This window comes from Moschus berezovskii, chromosome 27 (genome assembly GCF_049115385.1).
Source record: "Moschus berezovskii isolate FMDL1 chromosome 27, NW_MosBer_1.0, whole genome shotgun sequence".
In the NCBI taxonomy this organism is placed as follows: domain Eukaryota; kingdom Metazoa; phylum Chordata; class Mammalia; order Artiodactyla; family Moschidae; genus Moschus; species Moschus berezovskii.
Genome location: NC_142486.1, coordinates 19,925,021 through 19,949,590, shown reverse-complemented (window position 1 = coordinate 19,949,590; position 24,570 = coordinate 19,925,021). Strand labels below are relative to the sequence as shown.

Below are 24,570 nucleotides of genomic sequence, written 5' to 3'. Positions count from 1 at the left end.
ACCGCTCTGACTAACAGTTCTTAAAAATACAGAATCTAAGATCCCTTTAGCCAATTTTGTGGCCTTTTTTTTTTTTCTTTTCTGTTTTGTTATACTCTCTTAGGATTTTGTTTTGTATCTTTTTGTTTAGGGGAGGATGTTCATAACTGCTCCCTTATTTTTGAAAGTACTACACTTGTATAAACTAATTTGGCATCATACTAGATTATAAGTTCCCACTATTGTATAGTAGAATATATAAATATCTTGGAAATACTTTCCCATCACAGTGTTAAAACACTGAGACCTTCTTTTACAGAGAAGCATATGCAATTGGGAAGAAAGAAAAGCCGCCTTTTTTACCGGAGGAACCATCATCATCATCAGAAGAAGATGACCCTATCCCAGATGAGTTGTTGTGTCTCATCTGCAAAGACATTATGACTGATGCTGTTGTCATTCCCTGCTGTGGAAACAGTTACTGTGATGAATGTAAGAAAAGTTGAACCTTTGAAGATATGTATTTTAGAGTGTGTGTGTTTCATTGGAAAGGCTCTTAACAACAATATATGTTTTAATGATAAAATTTGAATTATTGATACCTTCGTCAGTGAACATTTAATAACTTTTTGTCGCTCCTTTTTTTTAAAAAAAAGTCTGTTTGTCCTTTAGAATTGACCACTTTCTTTACCTTCATCAAGGAGTCTTTACTGAGGTTTTATAAAATGTAGAATTTTTGTTTCAAATATGTTTTAAATGGTATAGAGAAATTTAAAAGCTTTGGGGGCCTTAGACAATTCCAAAGTATTTTTTAAAAATAAGTCCCTTTCTAGGAATGTGAAAAATAGCTTACTCTAAAATTCCTAAGGGTGATTGAGAACTATGGTCTGTAAACATATTACCCAAACTCTTGGCAGGGGGTTGCTTGTGACTTTTTTTTCCTAGTCATTTATATTAGCACTGATTCTCTTCTGCCACTTACCTTAAGTTTTTCCCTTCTTACCCAGATGAAAATAATGTCATCTAAAAATTTCATTGCTCAGTCCTGCTTTGGTCCTTTTCATTTCTAAAGATTGTTTTGGGGGACTTCCTTTGTGGTCCAGTGGTTGACACTCGATGTGTTTCCGTGGAGGGGGCGGTGTTCAGTCCCTGGTCAGGGAACTAAGATCCACTAAGATCCTGTTTGCCACGTGGTGCAGCCAAAAGTAGAACAAGAAAAGAGAGTTTTAGAATACAAATCTTTGTTATGGAGCCTCTTCAGTGAAGACAAAAGTCAAGAAGAGGTTACTTAAGGCTTGTTTCAGAGTGTGTCTTAAATTGTACAAACCACTTACACAACTGGATTTTTTTAACTACACTGAAGTGTAATTAGTGCATCTGTAGTTTGGTATTCCTTCTTACCTGCTGTGCTATAGATGTTTCTGATTTTCTTGTCTGAATAATGTTTCTGCTATATATAATGCCCTTTCCTAGTGATGCCTTTTTAAATTTTGTTTGTTTATTCACATAGCTTATAAGATCTAAACTCCCTGACTAGGTATTTTAACCCTGGCCCTCAGCAGTGTGGAGTCCTAACCATTGGACCACTGGGGTAGTCCCAAGCGATTGCTTTTTTTAAAGCCCTGTATTTACAACATAATGTTTTTGTCTTTTTCTAGGCTATATTTCTATTTTTTTCCTATAATATTCTAGATGTTAGCTAACCAAAGAGAATGGTATTTGAGAGTGTCCTTTCTCTTAATTTAAATGTTTGTTTAGATTATATCCATTACTTCTGTGTTTAAGGTAGAGGTTAAAGCAGAGGAGTGATACCAGGAGAGAAATTTTACTTTTAAATTTCTTAATCTAAGAATAGAAGTGATTAGTAATGTGTGCTTGGAAAATAGTAGTGTAACTGAACACATATAAACCATCTTTTCAATTCATTGCCAAAAACTGGGTTCCTAACTGTGCTTTTGTTAATATTTAAAATCTTATACATAGGTATAAGAACAGCACTCTTGGAATCAGATGAACATACATGTCCAACATGTCATCAGAATGACGTCTCTCCTGACGCTTTAATTGCCAATAAGTTCTTACGACAGGTAGCTATATTTATATCCCTTTTTATGAAAAATTTTAAAAAATCTTTTTATTTAACTGCACTTGAGTAAATACTACATTTTTCTGCATTTTTATGTTTGGTGTCTATAGGCTGTTAATAACTTCAAAAATGAAACTGGTTATACGAAAAGACTAAGGAAACAGTTACCCCCACCCCCTCCCCCAATACCACCTCCAAGACCACTCATCCAGCGGAACCTGCAACCTCTGATGAGATCTCCAATATCAAGACAGCAAGATCCTCTGATGATCCCAGTGACATCCTCATCAGCTCACCCAGCACCATCTATGTCTTCATTAACCTCTAATCAGTCTTCCTTGGCCCCTCCTGTCCCTGGAAATCCATCTTCTGCCCCAGCCCCCGTACCTGATATAACTGCAACAGTCTCCATATCAGTCCACTCAGAAAAATCAGATGGACCTTTTCGGTAAGTCTGTATTTCTCACTGTTAGGAAACAACTGAGACCAGTGACGTAGTTTTTTTTCATTGTATATTGCTTAAATTGTTGATTTAGTGACTGGCAGTCTGTAGCATCCTACTGTACTCAGTAAGGTGGGTGACTTGTAAGAGATGACTTAGTCTTTTGGAATTCCCTGGCAGTCCAGTGATTAGGACTTGGCTCTTGCATTGCTGGAGCCCAGGTTCAATCCCTTTTGGGGATCTGAGATCCCGCAAGCCACACAGCATGACCAAATGAAAAAAAAAAATGACTTAGTCTTACTGGAGGAATAGACAGATGAAGGAGATTGGTTTCTAAATTATTAAATATCCCAAAGTCAAAAACTATACAGATTGCCAGCAACTGCTCTTAAATGTTGAATAGTATCCCATAACAGCTTTGCGGTTCACAGGTGGGAAAGTTCACTTATGATCATAATGATGGTATTAAAAAACAGAGATTTGAGTAGAACTAAGAACAGAGGAGAGGGGATGAAACACTGGTAGAAAGGTCAGAAATAATTGTTTTGAAGCATAATTATGTAGGAGAGTAGCAAAACCTCACTTAGATCCTACCACTTCTGAAATGAAAGGGACCTATGACTATATGTGAAGTCAGGTGGGCCTTAGCATCACTACAAACAAAGCTAGTGGAGGTGATGGAATTCCAGTTGAGCTATTTCAAATCCTGAAAGATGATGCTGTGAAAGTGCTGCACTCAATATGCCAGCAAATTTGGAAAACTCAGCAGTGGCCACAGGACTGGAAAAGGTCAGTCTTCATTCCAATCCCAAAGAAAGGCAATGCCAAAGAATGCTCAAACTACCGCACAGTTGCACTCATCTCACACGCTAGTAAAGTCATGCTCAAAATTCTCCAAGCCAGGCTTCAGCAGTATGTAAACCATGAACTTCCAGATGTTCAAGCAGGTTTTAGAAAAGGCAGAGGAACCAGAGATCAAATTGCCAACATCCGCTGGATCATGGAGAAAGCAAGAGAGTTCCAGAAAAACATCTATTTCTGCTTTATTGACTATGCCAAAGCTTTTGACTGTGTAGATCACAATAAACTGAAAAATTCTGAAAGAGATGGGAATACCAGACCACCTGACCTGCCTCTTGAGAAACCTGTATGCAGGTCAGGAAGCAACAGTTAGAACTGGACATGGAACAACAGACTGGTTCCAAATAGGAAAAGGAGTATGTCAAGGTTGTATATTGTCACCCTGCTTATGTAACTTATATGCAGAGCACATCATGAGGAATGCTGGGCTGGAAGAAGCACAGGTTGGAATCAAGATTGCTGGGAGAAATATCAATAACCTCAGATATTCAGATGACACCACCCTTATGGCAGAAAGTGAAGAGGAACAAAAAAGCCTCTTGATGAAAGTGAAAGAGGAGAGTGAAAAGGTTGGCTTGAAGCTCAACATTCAGAAAACAGATCATGGCATCTGGTCCCATCACTTCATGGGAAATAGATGGAAAAACAGTGGAAGCAGTGTCAGACTTTATTTTTTTGGGCTCCAAAATCACTGCAGATGCTGATTGCAGCCGTGAAATTAAAAGACACTTACTCCTTGGAAGGAAAGTTATGACCAACCTGCTGCTGCTGCTGCTAAGTCACTTCAGTCGTGTCCAACTCTGGGTGACCCCATAGACGGAAGCCCACCAGGCTCCCCTGTCCCTGGGATTCTCCAGGCAAGAACACTGGAGTGGGTTGCCATTTCCTTCTCCAGTGTGTGAAAGTGAAGTCACTCAGTCGTGTCGACCCTTAGCGACCCCACGGACTGCAGCCTACAGGCTCCTCCATCCATGAGATTTTCTAGGCAAGAGTACTGGAGTGGCTTGCCATTGCCTTCTCCGTATGACCAACCTAGATAGATATTAAAAAGCAGAGACATTACTTTGCCAACTGAGGTCCGTCTAGTCAAGGCTATGGTTTATACCGTGGTCATGTATGGATTTGAGAGTTGGACTGTGAAGAAAGCTGATCGCCGAAGAATTGATGCTTTTGAACTGTGGTGTTGGAGAAGACTCTTGAGAGTCCCTTGGACTGCAAGGAGATCCAACCAGTCCATTCTAAAGGAGATCAATCCTGGGTGTTCATTGGAAGGACTGATGCTAAAGCTGAAACTGCAATACTTTGGCCACCTCATGCGACGAGTTGACTCACTGGAAAAGACTCTGATGCTGGGAGGGATTGGGGGCGGGAGGAGAAGGGGATGACAGAGAATGAGATGGCTGGATGGCATCACCGACTCTGTGGACATGAGTTTGAGTGAACTCCGGGAGCTGGTGATGAACAGGGAGGCCTGGCGTGCTGTGATTCATGGGGTCGCAAAGAGTCGGACATGACTGAGCGACTGAACTGAATTGAACTGATGACTATATAATCCAGTGGCTCTATAAGTCCAAGTCTCAAAAAAATGAACCAGCTTTTAAAAATTAAGATGCTAGGGGTATGTTCCCAGAAGCAAAATGTTTAGGAGTAGGACCTTTGCAAGTATACTGAAGAGATCCCTGCAAACTACTGTATGATCCTATATATAGGATGGATAAACAACAAGGTCGTACTGTATAGCACAGGAAACTATTCAGTGTCATGTGACAAATCATAATGAAAAAGAATAAAATCCCACTGATCTAGTTCAGCCTTTTATTTGATTAATAGTGGGAATGGTCTATTATTCATTGACTCAGAGTACCTTTTTGATTTACTAGAGCTGGAAGTAGGATTTAACTCTAAATCCTTTTTTTCTCTGGTTTCTCAACTATATTTTTTTAAGCTTTAGTAGTCTTAAAACTGCACCAGTTTCTATCATTTCATAGATTGTACTTTATAAGGAGATTCCTTCATCATATATTTCAGTTACATATGAAGAACTCTTCGAAAGTGCAGTCTGGCTCATTTTCCCCAGAAGTTTTCATCATCTTTGATTTAACTCATCTTAATGCAAGTGTGATGGAGAACAGTGTTAGGAACAAGATGTAATTTTTAATTTTTTTCCTTTAATAATCTTTACTAGTTATATGCAAAGGGAAACCTTATAATCCTGTCATCACAGATAATGCATTCCTGAAGTAAGAATATTTGTGTACTGCAGATCTATTATTTTTCTCTGCAGGTGTTTGAGGCCTCTTAAATATGACTCAATCTTTGTAATAATGGAATTTTTCTTCAAAAGTATGGAAAATATTCTCATTGAAGTTTAAGGCATACAGCATGCTGATTTTGACTTACATATATTGTGAAATAATTACTGCAATAGGATCAGCTAACATCCATCTTCTCACCTAAATAGAATAAGAAGGGGAAAAAAAGAGTTCTCATCTCCTTGTGATAAGAACTCTTAGGCTCTAATCTCTCTTAACAGCTTTCTAGTATACCATACTCTGTGTTAACCTACAGTCATATTGTACATTACATCCTGAGTACTTATATAACTGGAAGTTTATACCTTTAATTCTCCATTTCTAATGACCTTTTAATGTTGTTGTAAATTATTTTATTTTCTAGGGATTCTGATAATAAAATACTGCCAGCTGCAGCACTTGCATCAGAACATTCAAAGGGAGCATCTTCAATCGCAATTACTGCTCTTATGGAAGAGAAGGTAAATTTCATTGGCTTTTAAATTTGGAGACGTTTTTATATAATTACAGTAGAGTTTTTTGTTTTGTTTTTAACTATTTGTGTTTTTTCCTAAAGGGTTACCAGGTGCCTGTACTTGGAACCCCCTCTTTGCTTGGACAGTCATTATTGCATGGACAATTGATCCCCACAACTGGTGAGTATAAAATCATTTTGGTTTGAACTTTTTCCCTTAAAAAATAATTTTAGCTTTATTTAACATGTAATTTTATATTTAGTTGTTCTTATTTTTCTGTCCAAGGTCCAGTAAGAATAAATGCTGCTCGTCCAGGTGGTGGTCGACCAGGTTGGGAACAGTAAGTATATGTTTCATATAATCTTCAGATGATTGCTTTCAAACCAGAGATAGAAATTACAACCTAAGTGGTGTGTTGCTGAGTGTCTTTTATTATAGTCTTTTATATGCTGTAGTTTACAGTTTTTATGTAAAATGTCACAGACTCAAGCCTATATATAAGAATTGTTTTCTAAAATAAATATAAACTTATATAAATTCTTTTTAAATTCTGTCAGTCCCAAAATTTCTCATTTTGAGTAGCTCAGTTAATTAAATTCTATTGCATATTAAAATCTATAAGGTATGAGAGAAGAAAAAAAAATATAAGGTATGAAAGACTTGCTTTGTGAATGGTCCCTATAATAAGTCCTTCCTCCTTTCAGAAAAAAAGCAAAAAATTCTATAGGGTATAATTTTTTATGGCCTTAAAAATCAGATTTATTTACTGTTTTATATAATATTTCTGTTTATATAGCTCATAAATTTATATAAAGTGGCTTATATTCTAAAACTTTGATTTTGTTTGAAAGATAAATCAGACTCACTATAGAAAAAGTATGTTAAGAATATATCAGTAGAAAAGGCTTCCCTGGTGGCTCAGATGGTGAAGAATCTGCCTGCAGTGTGGGAGACCCAGGTTCAGTTCCTGGATTGGGATGATTCCCCTGGAGAAGGGAATAGCTACCCACTCCAGTATTCTTGCCTGAAGAATTTCATGGACAGAAGATCCTGGTGGGCTGCAGTCCATGAAGTCACAGAGTCAGCCATGACTAAGTGACTAACACACACACATGAATATATCAGTAGACAGAATACGGGATTTGAAGACAGATCTGGGTTTGCATCCCAGCTCCTGCATTTACTGACTGTATGACAGTGGGGGTGTGATTGTACTTCTCAGTCTCCATTGCCTCATTTGTAGAATTGGAATGGTGCTACTTACCTCACATGTCAGACACCTCCACATAGTTCCCAGCAGATAAAAGGACTCTTTTCCTTTTCTGTAACAATTAAGTTCAAGGCTTCCCTGGTGGCTCATTGGTGAAGAACCCACCTGCCAATGCAGGGTTTTGATGCCTGGTCCAGGGACATCCCACATGCCTAGCACCAACCAAGCCCGTACACCACAGCTATTGAGCCTGTGCTCTCTAGGGCCCAGGAACCGCAACTGTTGAGCCCAGGGTCTGCAACTACTGAAGCGCGTGCGCACTAGAGTCCATGCTGTGCAACAAGAGAAGCCACCCCAATGAGAAGCCTGCACACTGCAACAAAGACTAGTCCCTGCTCACATCAAGTAGACAAAGCCCAAGCAGCAATACAGCACAGCCAATAAATAAATGCATAATTTTTTTAAATACATGGGATCTTTAAAAAAAACACACACAAAGTTCACAGAGTAACCTATAGAATGCTAATTAAAATATACTACATGAAGTTTATATTGAGGCTTCATTGTTTACGTTAATCAGAAAAAATATTCAGGTACATGTAATGCTTGCTCATATCTCTATCTGGAACAAGCAAGAATCAGGGTCGGAGAGTAAGGAAAAGTTTCTGGAATAGTTAAAAAATAGGTATCTTAAAGTCTATGCACAAAAAGATCAGGTATTATACTCAAGCCTATTTTATCTTTCCACACAGTTCCAACAAACTTGGATACTTGGTTTCTCCACCACAGCAAATTAGAAGAGGAGAGAGAAGCTGCTATAGGTAGGCTTGCTAAAAATCTTGAATAACAGTAATCTGATGACACACTGAAAAATATAACAAAAATTAAAGCACAGCAGTGGCAAGGGGAATGAGTTTATTTGGTTTGCAAATACCTCACTTGAATCTTGAGTTGCACTTGAGAGGCCTATAAAAGAATAGGTTACATTTAGTATTTTAAATGTTGGTTTTTTAAGGCTACCTCTTTGCTACTCCTTAACGACTACTTTCTCCTTGCCAGCACATAGCAGAATATTGGCTTATCTCTGTTGAGTGGAGAGGGAAGTCAGTAAAGCCTACACAATGTTTAAGGTGTTGTCATTAATTTAAAGTGAATGTTAACCAGTTCAACTCCTAAGTGTGTAGAAGAATTGCACATATTTCTCCCCTAGACTCAGTTGTCCCACTCTTCTGCCATCTTTTCTTCCAAAAGAAGAGACAGGAGATTGTTAGGGACCCTTGCTCTGGAGATACACAAGCAGTGTCAATCTAAGAAGTAACCCATACAAGTTTGACTCTCTAAGTCATTCTTAAGGATATCTTCTAGTGCACCAAAGAGAATTGCTAAGCTTATGAAAGATAACTACTGTTTTGTTGCTAAATCACATATTTAATAGGATATTTACTAAATCAGACTCTGAAAAGAGGCTTAAAATCTAAACCCCTACTGCTACTGTTGTATACCAGTTAACCTGTAATTTAAAGATCCTTTTAAAAAGGTTAACAGAAATAAGGCCACTTTTTTCTTTAAACCACTATTTCTTTGATGAGGCAGAATTTTAGCACTTCTGTGTCAGAAAAAAAACATTTTCAGTTACTAATTACAAATGTTAAACTAACATTTGTTCTAGTTTGAAGGGTCTTTACGTATTTATTCAAAAAGATTGTAGGAAGTGGTTTTTCTTCATTTAAACTTGATCTTGGAGGGCATTTTGGGGAGAACCGGATCACAGAGACTTTAACCCGTCAGCTCCTTTAAATGATGGGTTAGGAAGTAACAGGAGATCGTTGTGAAGTGATAATTGGAACTTCACAAGAGAACTTTTAAACATTGTGTCTCCATATAAAGAAGGCCTTGCAAACTTATATCCCCTGGGTCCCTAACTGGCCTGAAAAGTTGTTTTTAACATATGAATGATGTTACCTTTACATACAATTTATATCAGTGTCCTAATGTTTATTTACATAGTTTTGGGATAGAAAAGATAAGCTTACTTGTCTCAGATGCTTTAATATCTTGGAATTATTTTTCCAGAAGTATAAACCGCGGACGACATCACAGCGAAAGATCACAGAGAACTCAAGGCCCGTCACTCCCAGCAACTCCAGTGTTTGTTCCTGTCCCGCCCCCTCCCTTGTATCCTCCTCCCCCCCACACACTTCCTCTCCCTCCAGGTGTGCCTCCTCCGCAGTTTTCTCCTCAGTTTCCTCCTGGCCAGCCACCACCTGCTGGGTATAGTGTTCCCCCTCCGGGATTTCCTCCGGCTCCAGCCAATTTGTCAGCACCTTGGGTGTCATCTGGAGTACAGACTGCTCATTCTAATACCATCCCAACAACACAAGCACCACCTTTGTCCAGGGAAGAATTCTATAGAGAGCAGCGACGACTAAAAGAAGAGTAAGTGTTCTAATTTGAAATTTCTCTACACTTTCATTTTCTGATGTAACATTAAACAGGTATCTTTGGAAGCATTTTCCAGTGTTTCCAGTTAGTGTAAGAAAAATCACCTAAAAATTAAACCAAGTCATACAAGCAACTTCCTCAGGGATTCCTAGTTATTTATAGTTTTAAAGTGGAAAACTAATGGCAATTTCATTCATTTCATTCATAATCTAATTACATTTGTCTTGTTAGTTTTCTTAAATGGTTTTTGTTAACTTTCACTCTTTAACTTTATTTTACTAGGGAAAAGAAAAAGTCCAAGCTAGATGAGTTTACAAATGATTTTGCTAAGGAATTGATGGAATACAAAAAGATTCAAAAGGAGCGTAGGCGCTCATTTTCCAGGTTAGTGTTTTGCAAGCCTTCACAACAGAATTGCAAATGGGACTTTGAATATCCAGGGATTAGCTATGGATATAAATAACATCACAGTTATGGAATTTTTCTGATTCGGTCTAGGTTTATAAAAATGGAAATGTAACTTATTTCCCAGTATCTGTTTATTGAAATAATATCTCACTGTAAATTCTATTGTGTAGAACTAGCAGTTATGGGGATTAAATTACCCTTGTCCCTTGAAGTTATTTATAGTATGAAAAAATTGGGAAATGTTTATAGAAGGAAAGAAATAGGGGAGTAGCCAAAGAATTCATATTTGAGGACCCTCTTACTTAAGGCTACAGCTTTCTGCTGGAACATTAACCTGTGTAATTATGAAATAACAGTAGACTACAGATTGCTTTATTGATAGAAAAACTGAATTATAAAAATTCCCTAGAAGCTTATTTAGAAGACTACTTTTTTAAGCTTATGCTCAAAATATGGTTCCTTTTAAAGCTAGACTGTTGGCCAATAAAGGACAAAAGGAAAAAAGTCACTGCTACTTAAAATAATCAGATAGGAAGTAAAATTTAAATTTAATTGGCGTTTTGTTTAATGTTGATTAGCTCATATAATTCACGGTACATTAATGCACTTCACTCTAATTATTAAGACTTCACTTTTGTTTTGCAACAAGTGATTGCTCTGATCTTTGTGTACTTTATTCCATTCCAGTAGAGGTCACTGTGCCTCTTTAATCATCTAAGATGAAACTTGGTATAAAGAAATATGGAACCATGAGGAGAACATACTTGAATGCAAGAATCTGTATTTTATTTAGTGTGTATTTCTCAACTATCGATTATTGTTTTGTTTTTGTTTTTTTTTTAGGTCCAAGTCTCCCTATAGTGGTTCATCCTATTCAAGAAGTTCATATACTTATTCTAAATCAAGATCTGGTTCAACGCGGTCACGTTCTTATTCGCGATCGCTTAGCCGCTCACATTCTCGTTCCTATTCACGATCACCTCCATACCCCAGAAGAGGCAGAGGAAAGAGTCGAAATTACCGTTCACGGTCTAGATCGCACGGGTATCATCGATCTAGGTCAAGGTCACCTCCATATAGACGGTATCATTCACGATCAAGATCTCCTCAAGCATTTAGGGGACAGTCTCCTAATAAACGTAACGTACCTCAAGGAGAAACAGAGCGTGAATATTTTAACAGATTCAGAGAAGTTCCACCACCTTATGACATGAAAGCTTATTACGGGAGGAGTGTCGACTTTAGAGACCCATTTGAGAAGGAACGTTATCGAGAATGGGAGAGAAAATACCGAGAGTGGTATGAAAAATATTACAAAGGCTATGCTACTGGAGCACAGCCTAGACCATCAGCAAATAGAGAGAACTTTTCTCCAGAGAGATTTTTACCTCTTAACCTTAGGAATTCTCCCTTCACACGAGGCCGCAGAGAGGATTACTCTGGTGGACAGAGTCATAGAAGTCGAAATGTAGGTGGCAACTATCCAGATAAGCTTTCATCAAGAGACAGTCACAATCAGAAGGATAATACAAAGTCAAAAGACAAGGAAGGTGAAAATGCTCCAGGAGATGGTAAAGGAAATAAACATAAGAAACATAGAAAAAGAAGAAAGGGGGAAGAAAGCGAAGGCTTTCTAAACCCAGAGTTACTGGACACTTCTAGGAAATCCAGAGAGCCTACAAGTGGTGAAGAAAACAAAACAGACTCATTGTTTGTTCTCCCAAGTAGAGATGATGCTACACCTGTTAGAGACGAACCAATGGATGCTGAATCCATTACTTTTAAATCAGTGTCTGAAAAGGACAAGAGAGAAAAAGATAAACCTAAAGCAAAAGGTGACAAGACCAAACGGAAAAATGATGGATCTAGTGTATCCAAAAAAGAAACTGTTGTAAAGCCTGCTAAAGGACCCCAGGAAAAACTAGATGGAGAGCGTGAAAAATCTCCTCGATCTGAACCCCCACTTAAAAAAGCCAAAGAGGAGACCCCGAAGACTGACAATGTGAAACCATCATCTTCCTCTCAAAAAGATGAAAAGACGGTTGGTACCCCCAGAAAAGCTCACTCAAAGTCAGTAAAGGAGCACCAGGAGACAAAACCAGTCAAAGAGGAAAAAGTGAAGAAGGACTACTCCAAAGACGTAAAGTCAGAGAAGGTAACCAGTAAGGAAGAAAAGGCCAGGAAGCCTAATGAGAAAAGTAAACCACTTGATAGCAAGGGAGAGAAAAGGAAGAGAAAAACTGAAGAAAAAAGTGTAGATAAAGATTTTGAGTCATCTTCAATGAAAATCTCTAAGTTAGAAGTAACTGAAGTAGTGAAACCATCACCCAAGCGCAAAATGGAGCTTGATATTGAAAAGATGGATAGGACACCTGAAAAAGACAAAATTTCATCATCAGCTGCTCCAGCCAAAAAAATCAAGCTTAACAGAGAAACTGGTAAAAAAATTGGAAGTACAGAAAATGTATCTAACACAAAAGAACCCTCTGAAAAATTGGAATCTACATCCGGCAAAGTGAAACAAGAAAAAATCAAAGGAAAGGTCAGGCGAAAAGTGACTGGAACTGAAGGATCCAGCTCAACACTTGTGGATTATACCAGGTATCTGATAATTGTCGGTGGGGGAGGGGGTTGCATTGTGGATTATACCAGGTATCTGATAATGGCAGGGGTGAGAAAAGGAGAATATGTTCCTTAAGAATGTATTGATGATAGGGGTTAACTGGTTACTCTTGTCTTTGAAGATAACAGTTGTTAAAAGATAACAGATGTTAAGTAGATTTTGGGAATGAGCCACACTTACTTTTATGTAATCATACATACATATCTTAGAGCAGAGTAAGTGGGCTTTTGAAACTTGAAAGGGCATTTATCATATTTAAGTCTTTTTATACTCATCAGTGTTTAACAGTTATGAGTTCTTCACTGAATAAAAAATATTTTAATTCTTTTTAGTACCAGTTCGACTGGAGGCAGTCCAGTGCGGAAATCTGAAGAAAAAACAGATGCAAAGCGAACTGTCATTAAAACAATGGAAGAATATAATAATGACAACACAGCTCCTGCTGAAGATGTTATTATTATGATCCAGGTTCCCCAGTCCAAATGGGATAAAGATGACTTTGAATCTGAAGAAGAAGATGTTAAATCAACCTCACAGCCTATATCAAGTGTAGGAAAACCTGCCAGTGTTATAAAAAATGTTAGCACTAAACCACCAAATGCAATCAAGTATACTGAGAAAGAAAGTGAATCATCAGAGAAAATTCAGAAACTCACCAAGGAGGTGAGCCATGAAATTGCACAACATGAGGTCAAAAGTTCAAAAAACTCTGCATCTAGTGAAAAAGGGAAAACCAAAGATCGAGATCACTCAGTATTGGAAAAGGAAAACCCAGAAAAGAGGAAGAACAACAGCACTCAGCCTGAGAAAGATAGTACTCTGGACCGTCTGAATGAGCAAGGAAATTTTAAGAGTCTGTCTCAGTCTTCCAAAGAGACTAGAACTTCTGGAAAAGAAGATAAGCATGATTCCATTCGAGGTTCCTCAAATAAAGACTTCACTCCCAACAGAGACAAAAAAACAGATTATGACAATAGAGAGTATTCAAGTTCCAAACGTAGAGACGAAAGGAATGAATTAACAAGAAGAAAAGACTCTCCTTCTCGGAGTAAAGACTCTGCATCTGGACAAAAAACTAAGCCAAGGGAGGAGAGAGATTTGCCTAAAAAAGGATCAGGAGATTCCAAAAAAAGTAATTCTAGTCCTCCGAGAGACAAAAAACCTCATGATCATAAAGCCACTTATGATACTAAACGCTTAAGTGAAGAGACAAAATCTGTGGATAAAAATCCCTGTAAAGATCGTGAGAAACATATGTTAGAGGCAAAGAACAATAAAGAGTCAAGTGGCAATAAATCACTTTATATACTTAACCCACCTGACCCACAGATTGAGAAAGAGCAAGTTGCTGGGCAAATTGATAAGAACACCATCAAGCCTAAGCCCCAGTTAAGTCACTCCTCTCGACTGTCCTCTGACTTAACTAGAGAAACTGATGAAGCTGCTTTTGAACCAGACTATAATGAAAGTGACAGTGAAAGCAATGTGTCTATAAAAGAGGAAGAAACTGCAGGAAAGGTTTCTAAGGAACTGAAAGATAAAGTAGTAGAGAAAGCAAAGGAGAGCCTGGACACGGCAGCAGTCAGCCAGGCAGGCGTCACCAGGAGCCAGAGTCAGAGCAGCCCGAGTGTCAGTCCGAGCAGAAGTCACAGTCCTTCTGGAAGCCAAACCCGGAGCCACAGCAGCAGTGCCAGCTCTGCAGAAAGTCAGGACAGCAAGAAGAAGAAGAAAAAGAAGGAAAAGAAAAAGCACAAGAAACATAAAAAACATAAGAAGCATAAGAAGCATGCAGGCACTGAAGCAGAATTGGAAAAAAGCCAAAAACACAAACATAAGAAAAAGAAGTCAAAGAAGAGCAAAGATAAAGAAAAGGAGAAGGAGAAGGATGACCAAAAAGTGAAATCTGTCACTGTGTAGAAGGGCAGATTTTTAAAAATTGACTTAATTCCTAAGTCATCTGTATTAAATTTTGTTATAATGTAAAGAGATTCAAGCCTTGTAAATAATGATACGGAAGACCCTGTGCTGCACTTAAAATATTGCTGCTTGATTATTTGATTTTTACATCAGAGCTTTATAACACGAACTTTTGTACAGAATTGTGAGTTGTGACCATGTAACATGAGAGGTTTTGCTAGGGCCTATTATTTTTAACCACCATTAATTAGTTGGGGTGGAGTTTACTGTACTGTGAAATTTTCACATTTGAATTTTTATTGCCTGGCAAAAGCTGATATCAGTTCTAAAATATCAGCAGAATGATTTGCTGAATTCATTACAACCCTGTTATGTCACTTTTTGATTACAATAAAAGTTTTCAGTAAACTTTTCAAATGTTGCATGTTTGCCTTATTTGAAGGAAAGTATGTCATGACTCTTCGCTTCCCCCTTCTATTTGCCTATTTAAACTATCGTTTGAGTCTTTAGTATAAACTGAACTGTATATATAAAATTCTGAAGTAAACATGGAAAATGTACTTCATTTTGTGGGCTGATAATAGGTGGCCAGAAATAAGGAATCGTGGTTACTTTGATTTCTGGTTGAATAAATCTAGAAGGGTCTTAAATAAAGTTCTAAATCGTACTTACCATACGTGACCTACCCAGTTTGTGTCCAGCAGTGAGCAGTAATAGGTCCAGAAGCACTGGGTAGAGACTACAGTGGGTTTCTTTCATGGCTCTGGTTCAGGAAGTTTATTGTAGGTAATGAAAAGCTATTGAAAGGATGTTGGGAGCTAGGGTAAGAATGGTACTTTAGAAACGCAGCTGTGTAAATAGAGATTAAGAAGACAGTGGATGAAAGGAGGAAAAGAGACTAGTTCTAGTGTGAGGTAATGATCCTGAAATACTTTGGTCCCGGGCACTGGACTGGTAGTGAGAGAAGAACGGGTTTCCATTAGCAGCAACTCAGTTCATTTCCTTGATGTTATTTCCAAAGTGTACCTTACTTACAGTCCTCTGTGCCATTGTTGGTACTCGGTTTTAGGTGGTGTACAAACATGCGTGAGAATGTTTTCTAATGCAACATTTAATTTATAAGGGAAAACATTAAATGATTTAAAGAATGTAAGGGTAATAACAAAAATGCTGTTCACATCAGGAAAGCCATTCAGGACTGAGTTAAGTTTGGGAAATGTTGCCTTTAAATGAAACCAACTTGACTTTAAAGAGCTCTTCTTTTGCTGTGATTCTTAAGTCACTTCTTAAAAAATTTCCAGACATCTCCATCACGGGGGAGTTCCACCCACTGCTAGCCTCACCCCTTTCCAACCTCACAACACGTTCCACTTGTGCTTTCAGATACTGCAGCAAGACCACACTCAGTTCGCACTAATCTTGGCCCCACATCTAGACTATATCTCCCACATTCACTGAGGATTTTGGCATCTAGAACTCACTTTTTGTTATCATACATTCTATCAAGTGAGGTCAGTTTCATTACCTGGATGCATTGTTAATAATTCACTTTGAGCTCAACTGGCCTTCACTTTAATTGCAGTCCACTCCTATGACAATTTGAGTTAATCACCACCTGTCACCATTCCCATCTTAAAATTTCAATTCCAGTGTGTCCTCTGCAACCTACTTTTTCAGCTCCTTTCCCTGTTGGCCTTATTTAGACCTGAGGTTTCAACTCATCCCTTAGTCATTCTTATTGTCTTTCCTTCTAAGCTGCCTGTATCACATCATTTCAACCACGTGCTAACACCCATAACCTGCTCACCCTTACCCATCTTGCTTATCTAAACAGCTCAACCCCCCAAATTAGATACAGGTGCTGATAACTGCTGCTTAACAATTAAAAGGCTTGAGAGAGAATTGAAGAAATAACTGCCAGGCATTGTGCTAGGTGCAGTCCTTACTTGACCCTTGAGAATTCTAATGGCGCGTGTTTAGTGCTGCTTTGAGCAGGAAACCACTGCCTGTGAGGTTCAGCCCAACCTGGAGTACTCTAGCCAGTGCCTAGGTAGTCCACCTAAATAACCCCTGCCGTTTGGAGCTGGACAGGTGAAACACACCTGTCCTTGCTGGTTTCCAAAAAGGTCATGTTCTACCCTACTCAACTGACGGTTTGCTCTGGCTGGACTTCCTTCCTCCTCTACCTGTCTCACAAGTTCCTACCCATTGTTTGAAAACTTGATTGTTTTGAGTTTTCAGGGTTGCCTGCCTACCCCAAAATAATAGCCTCAGGACACAATTGCATCACTGAATATGCCATAGTATTAATAACTCTCCAAAGTGCTTACTGTGAACTGTCTGGTCTCCACTGCGTCATGGAAGCCAGCAGTGTGTCAGCTTCTTTAAAGACAGGAATATAACGTGAGCTCTATAGATCTGGGAGGTAGTGTCCTTCCAGTGACTGGGTGCTTAAGTGTGCCAAGGATAGACAAAGCCTTATAATGAAGGGTTGAAAAATAGCTCCTTTGCTAGTCTCAGCATGTCAAAATGAAGGAAGCTAGTCCAAGATGTTTAAGGCACGGATTCAGAGAAGGTAGGCAACTAGTTTTAATGGTTGGTTTATTCTGATTTGTGCAAGTGTCCCCATGCATGTCTTCTCCACTTTTTCCTGTCTGATTCTTTCAGTGAGCTCTGTTCTTACTGTACAAAACTATATAGAACAGAACCTCTGATTTGGAACTTTGATCAAAGTCCTTTTACACTACTGCCATTCAGCCAGCTTCAGCGGGTTTCTTAGCAACAATGAAAACCTCACTAGCACACATACAGCCGTACCCTGCTTTGTCTTTTAATATACCATGTGCTTAAGTCACACAGTCATGTCTGACACTGCAACTCCATGGACTGTAACCCACCAGGCTCCTCTGTCCTTGGGATTTTATAGGCAGGAATACTGGAGTGGGTTGCCATTTCCTCCCCCAGGGGATCTTCCTGACCCAGGATTCAAGCCTGCATCTCCTGTGTCTCCTCCATTGCAGGTGGGTTCTTTACCTGCTGAACCATCAAGGAATCACATCCTTTTGACTAGCATTTTTCATTTTGAAGAATTGAGAGTGATTTTGAAATAACTGAATAAATCATATATCCTTGATAAAGGATAATGTGGAGCTGCTATAAGTGAATAACAGGTATACATGAAAGAAATGGGGTTAACAGGAATATTCCAAGATTTCATGTGTGGACTTCCCTGATGGTCCAGTGGTTAAGAATCCACCTGTCAGTGCAGGGAACCTGAGTTTGATCCCTCGTCAAGGAAGATCTCACATGCTGGGAAACGGTTACGCCCTCCGGCGACAACTTGAGCCCACATGCTGCAACTCCTGAAACCCAAGCTCCACAACAAGACAAGGCGCCACGATAAGCAGAAGCACGGCAATGAAGAGTAGCCCCTGCTTGCCACGTGCAGCAGCAAAAACCAAGTGCAACCAAAAATAATGATCCCATGTGAATTTTTTCAGTAACTTCAAGTACAAACAGTTTACCAAGGCTTTCTTTGTTGACTTTGAGATTATTTTTAATGTCATGTTAAAGGATTTTAAAATAGTTATTGATAATTTCATTATGCACTTGGGTTAACAGTGATCCTTTTTTTAAAAAAAAAACAACACCAACATGAATCTTTTCCACTCTGCAATGTGACTGTTCAGTGATTTGCTATGAAGTTGACTTGGCCAGTGTAAATCTTCCTCAGTTTTCCATTTTTAAAGTCTTCAGTGTTACAGCAGCCAAAATGGCTATTATCAAAAAATGCACAATAAATGCTAGAGAGGGTGTGGAGAGAAGGGAACCCTCCTACACTGTTGGTGGAAATGTAAATTGGTATAGCCACTGTGGAGAACAGTATGGAGGTTCCTTAAAAAACTAAAAATAGAGCTGCCATATGACCCTTCAATCCTGTGCATATATCTGGAGAAAAACATCTGAAAGGATTCATGCATCCCCAGTGTTCATTGCAGCACTGTTTACAATAGCAAAAACATGGAAGCAACCTAAATGCCCATCCACAGAGGGGAATGGATAAAGAAGATGTGGTACACAGTGGAATATTACTCAGCCATGAAAAAGAAGGAAATAATGCCATCTGCAGCAACATGGATGGACCTGAAGACTATCATACTGATGAAGTAAGTCAGAGAAGGAGAGAGATATGGTATGACATCGACATCCCTTATATACGGAATCTTAAACAATACAAATGAACTTAACAGAAACAGACTCACAGACTTAGAGAATGAACTTATGGTTGCCGTGGGGCAGGGGGAGGGGAAGGATGTGGGGAACGGATAGTTAGGGAGTTTGGGATGGACACGTACACACTGCTGTATTTAAAATGGATAACCAACAAGGACCTACTTATAGCACATGGAACTGCTCAATATTATGTGGCAGCCAGGATGGGAGGGTAGTTTGGGGGAGAATGGATACATGGATATGTATGGATGAGTCCCTTCCCTATTCACTTGAAACTATCACGGCATTGTTTGTTAATCAGCTATACCCCAATACAAAATAAAAAGTTTAAAACAATTGAGTTGCAAACCGAGAGAAGAAGTCTTTTAGTGGTAAAAGAACTGATACAAGGACTTCCCTGTTGGTCCAGTGGTTAAGAATCTGCCCGCCAATGCGAGGACACAGGTTCGATCGCTGGTCCAGGGAGATTCCACATACAGAACAACTAAGCCTCTGCGCCACATCTATTGAACCCACACTCTAGAGCCCAGAAGCTGCAGCTAACGAAGCCCAAGCACCCTAGAGTCAGTCCTCTGCAATAAGAGAAGTAAGCTAGTGAGAAGCCCTCGCATTGCAACTAGAGAGTAGTCCCCACTCACCACAGCTAGAGAAAGCCCACATGCAGCAATGAAGACCCAGCACAGTAAAAAAAAAAAAAAAAATTTTAAGATACTAATACAGGAGTGGACATACATTTAAGATTTAAAATATTCTTTTCACCACAGCTAGAGAAAGCCCACATGCAGCAATGAAGACCCAGCACAGTAAAAAAAAAAAAAAAAATTTTAAGATACTAATACAGGAGTGGACATACATTTAAGATTTAAAATATTCTTTTGTGTAAACACACCTTAAAATTTTGATAATTGCTTATAAATATATTTTTACCTAGGCTAAATGATATATGATTAAAGCTGGTATACTGATTCTTTTTCATCTCCTAAAAATTAACAAATTTAATGAAAAATGAATATAGGGCAAACTATATCAGTGTTCAGTTCAGTCGCTCGGTCGTGTCCGACTCTCTGTGACCCCATGAATCACAGCACGCCAGGCCTCCCTGTCCATCACCAACTCCCGGAGTTCACTCAAACTCATGTCCACAGAGTTGGTGATGCCATCCAGCCATCTCATTCTCTGTCGTCCCCTTCTCCCACCCCCAACCTTTCCCAGCATCAGAGTCTTTTCCAGTGAGTCAACTCGTCGCATGAGGTGGCCAAAGTATTGCAGTTTCAGCTTTAGCAGAAGTCCTTCCAATGAACACCCAGGGTTGATCTCCTTTAGGATGGACTGGTTGGATCTCCTTGCAGTACAAGGGACTCTCAAGAGTCTTCTCCAACACCACAGTTCAAAAGCATCAATTCTTCGGCGATCAGCTTTCTTCACAGTACAACTCACATCCATACATGACCACAGGAAAAACCATAGCCTTGACTAGACGGACCTTGGTTGGCAAAGTAATGTCTCTGCTTTTTAATATACTATCAAGGTTGCTCATAACTTTCCTTCCAAGAAGTGTCTTTTAATTTCCTGGCTGCAGTCAGCATCTGCAGTGATTTTGGAGCCCAAAAAAATAAAGTCTGACAGTTTCCACTGTTTCCCCATCTATTTCCCATGAAGTGATGGGACCAGACGCCATGATCTTTGTTTTCTGAATGTTGAGGTTCAAGCCAACTTTTTCACTCTCCTCTTTCACTTTCATCAAGAGGCTTTTGGAACCAGGTAAAATATAAAAGGGGCATAGTCACAAATGTGTGATTTCTGCCACAATACCACATTTTTAAAGTTTGGTTTTTTTCTATTTTTGTTTTTGTTACTGTGTGTGTGTATGATTTCCTTTGTTTTTGTCACTTAGTGGTGGGAGGCTATCCTGGTGATTATTACTGTTGGAAACATACTAATAATAAAAACAAAATAGCAGTTCATCAATTAGTAGCAATTTTTCTGTTAAGATAAGGTTGAAACTGACAGTTAATTCCTGAAATTTTGAATCCCTTGAATAAAATTGTTATTTAGGAGGGATTTCAACTTGACTTTATCAAGTTAATTTGGATTCAAAAATAATCCAAGAATCCAAAGAATCTTGACTTTACTCAGAATTTCAAGTCAGAATCTCAGGCTAAAGAACAAACAGCCTTTCAGTCATGCAATCAATTGTTACCTCTTGTAACTGGGAAATATTATTTTTCTACATTTAGTGAGTCTTTATTTCTTAGTTTAATAATATTTTCTTAAATATTATCTTGGGAAATAAAATTTAATAAACATCAATTTACAGTCACATTGATATCTTATAATTTTAAATGTTTCTTAAAAGAGCTCATTAGCACAATTCATTAATATTTTATATATAACTGACATAACTTTGTATCAGTTTAAGTTGTATAATCTGTTGATTTGATAGACATATATTGCCATATGATTGCCAACAATGTGTTAGCTAACATCTCTATCACGTCACATAATTATTTATTTTTGTGGTGAGAACAAAGGATATAGTCTGTTAGCAACTTTGAAGTTTATATATTGCTGGCTATAAAAAAAGGGAATAAGAAATGCCTGTAATTCTCTTTCTTGAGAAAGCAGATGGCCTTTTGGGAAGTAAAAAGAGATCATCACTAAGTTGGAGGGGGGGCTTCCCAGGTGGCCCAGTGGTGAAAGAATCCTCCTGCTAGTGCAGGAGGACGCAAGAGATGCGGGTCCGATCCCTGGGTCAGCAAAGTCCCCTGGAATAGAAAGTGGCAACCCACTCCCGTGTTCTTGCCTGGAAGATCCCATGGAGAGAGGCACTTGGTGGATGACATCCACTGAGTGACTGACCGAAGTTGTAGAGACGGGGTAGGGCTGTGGAGCACACGAGGAACATTCCCTTTGGGTTCACTTTTGAAATGGAAGTTGCACTTCAGGTTTCCTTAACTTCAATCTTAGGCTACAATGTTGATTCATAAAGGTGAAGATTCTATCCAAAAGTAGATTGCTATACCTGGTCTCATTGCCAGGAAGCAGGTAAGGCCACACAGGTCTCATTTGCCTGGCTATTACAGGAAAGGGGAAAAATCACCTAAACATACATAATTTTCAAATCATTATGGTATTGGTACTAGCAAGGGCAGACAATTAAGTGGAATTGAATATCATTCCAGAAATTGATCCAAATATAAAAGTAGTAACAGTTTCAGCATAAATAGATGTGAAAAGGATAGATTTTTCAGTAAATACTTTGAGAGAACTGGACAGCCATTTAAAGTAGATTTTTTTCACATGTTAAAATTCTAGATAGGTTAAATTTTTATCCAAAATTTTATTTTATTGTATAACCCAAGTGTTGATCAATTTTACTCCAGCCTTCTAGAATCACCTTTTCTTTAATGGTTTCGTTTTTATTTTCCAAACCAGCCACTCTATTGGAAACCCAGGTTCTTCCTCAGTATTTCTGAGAGTAGTTGTGAGATCTGGTTTACCTCGGTTTCCCCTTGTTTGAATTCCTGATGTCTATTCCTTGTGCTGATTTTTCTCTTCTAATCTCACTAGAACCTCAGTCTTCATAGATTTTCTGACATTTCTACCAGAGCAAATCACATCCTCATTTTCCTATGTACAGCAGCATCCCTCTTTTTTGTCCTACATTATAGGCTTTTCATCTTTTAAACTGAAATCAGTCATTAAGGTATTTTTCTGAACCAAGAAACAATTTCCCTGTGATGAATTATACCATTAGAGGGCAGAAGACGCTGCAGTTAGTTCTTTAAAAACAGCAACTCTCCCCCAACCCCCAAAACTCTTTATTTTCTTTCCTGCGGTCTTGGTTGCGGCATGTCGTATTTTTTAGTTGCAGCATGTGGGATCTAGTTCCCTGACCAGGGATTGAACCCAGGCCCCCTGCATTGGGAACATGAAGTCTTAGCCACTGAACCACCAGGGAAGTCCCCTCTACAACTTTTAAAAATTACAAACTCAACTATTACTTAGTATACAAATGGCCAGTTACCATTTGAAAAAGATATCCCTGGTAATAAGAAGGCCAATAAAATAGAGTTCTGTTGCCCTCAGTTGTTTAGAATTATCCACAAGTCCAAAGTCTACCTGATTCTCCATCCCCCGTTCTCTGATGGTTAGTGTTTTTTTATGAAGTTCACCCAGATCATCATATGCATTCTCAATTTGCAAGTTTTAAATTTTGTTTTTTAACAAAGTTCTACATAGTTTCAAAAGTCACAAATTTCTTCAAGACATTTCAGTCTCTTGTGCTAAGCTGATGCACCCCAACTCCAGTTCTCCAGAGGCAATTTCAACTCTGCTAATTGTTTCTTTAATAAACAAAAGCAGGGACTTCTTCAGCGATCCAGTGGTTAAGACTCCACTTTCCAGTGCAAGGGACATGAATTCAATCCCTGGTTGGGGAATTAAGACCCCACATGCTGAGTGGTGTGGCCAATAACAAATATATAAACAAAAATCAAAAGAAAAAAAAAAAACTACCCAAAAGCAAAACCCAAAAACCTAAAAAAATAAAACCCCAAAACTTTTTATGATAAAAATAGAGCCTGCTCCTCTTATTTCCTGATTTTCCAGCTTCAAGTATTAACAATTACTTTAGTTCTTCCTTGCCTCCACCTGCCCCCACCCCACCTACATAGACATCCTCTCCCATCCTCCAAATAACAGTTTTATTATTTAGGCTGAATCAAACTGTGTGTACATTACGGTATATTATTCCGAATTAAGTCGTCTGGTATATAAGGATTTCTTGTAAAATTTTATTCTTCCTGAAATTAATAACTGGTTCATTTTAAAAAGTGTTTAGGACTTCTTAGTGGTCCAGTGGTTAGAAATACACCTGCCAATGCAGGTTCAATCCCTGGTCAGAAAGGATCCCACATGCCACAGCAACTAAGCCCCAAAGCGACAACTACTAGTCCACGGGCTGCAACTATTGAAGCCTACGCACCATAAAGTCCACGCTCTGAAACCAGAGAAGCCAGCGTGATGAAAATCCCGAGCACTGCAATGAAGAAAGTAGCCTCTCTGCTCATTGCAACTAGAGAGAGCTCTCACACAGTGATGAAAACCCAGCACAGACAAAAATAAATTTAAAAAAATTTTACAAGTGTTCTGTTTCCTGTAGATTACTAGAAATGTAAATAACCTCTTGGAATATTCAAATAAATCTTCCTTCAGTTTTATCTATTTTGTGTGTGATAATTCTCCTAGAACCTTCTTTGCATTTATTCTTCTTAGCCTGTTGCACAGCTATGACCCCAGAAACTCGCTTTATTATCCTGTAAGTTTTCCTCACCTTCTCACCTGCACTGGATCTTCGTGTTTTCCATCCTATATCCCTCTTTCTAGGTTTGTTTCCTCATTTGGGGTAGAGGGCACCTGCTCTAGTAAATCCCTGAGAAAGGATGCACGAGAGGTAAATTTTTTGAGCCCCTGTAGGCATCACCGACTCGATGGACATGAGTTTGAGTGAACTCCGGGAGTTGGTGATGGACAGGGAGGCCTGGCGTGCTGTGATTCATGGGGTGGCAAAGAGTCGGACACGACTGAGCGACTGAACTGA

The 24,570-nt window shown here is 38.8% G+C and overlaps 1 protein-coding gene across 2 annotated transcripts in view; it reads left to right on the top strand.

Annotated features, from left to right (window-relative positions):
- RBBP6 (RB binding protein 6, ubiquitin ligase) overlaps nt 1–15,152 on the top strand; it is a 33,408-nt gene extending 18,256 nt beyond the window's left edge. Inside the window, exons 8-18 of one of the 2 annotated variants that reach the window (XM_055409697.2) lie at nt 299–471; nt 1,963–2,066; nt 2,176–2,513; nt 6,045–6,141; nt 6,237–6,315; nt 6,421–6,475; nt 8,098–8,166; nt 9,419–9,781; nt 10,070–10,171; nt 11,039–12,796; nt 13,151–15,152. In XM_055409697.2, coding sequence (XP_055265672.1) covers nt 299–471; nt 1,963–2,066; nt 2,176–2,513; nt 6,045–6,141; nt 6,237–6,315; nt 6,421–6,475; nt 8,098–8,166; nt 9,419–9,781; nt 10,070–10,171; nt 11,039–12,796; nt 13,151–14,735 — 4,723 coding nt within the window. In that variant the 3' untranslated portion in view covers nt 14,736–15,152. The remainder of the gene's footprint in view (nt 1–298; nt 472–1,962; nt 2,067–2,175; nt 2,514–6,044; nt 6,142–6,236; nt 6,316–6,420; nt 6,476–8,097; nt 8,167–9,418; nt 9,782–10,069; nt 10,172–11,038; nt 12,797–13,150) is intronic. The other variant, XM_055409698.2, reaches the window with a different exon arrangement.
- The last annotated feature ends 9,418 nt before the right edge of the window (nt 15,153–24,570 follow it).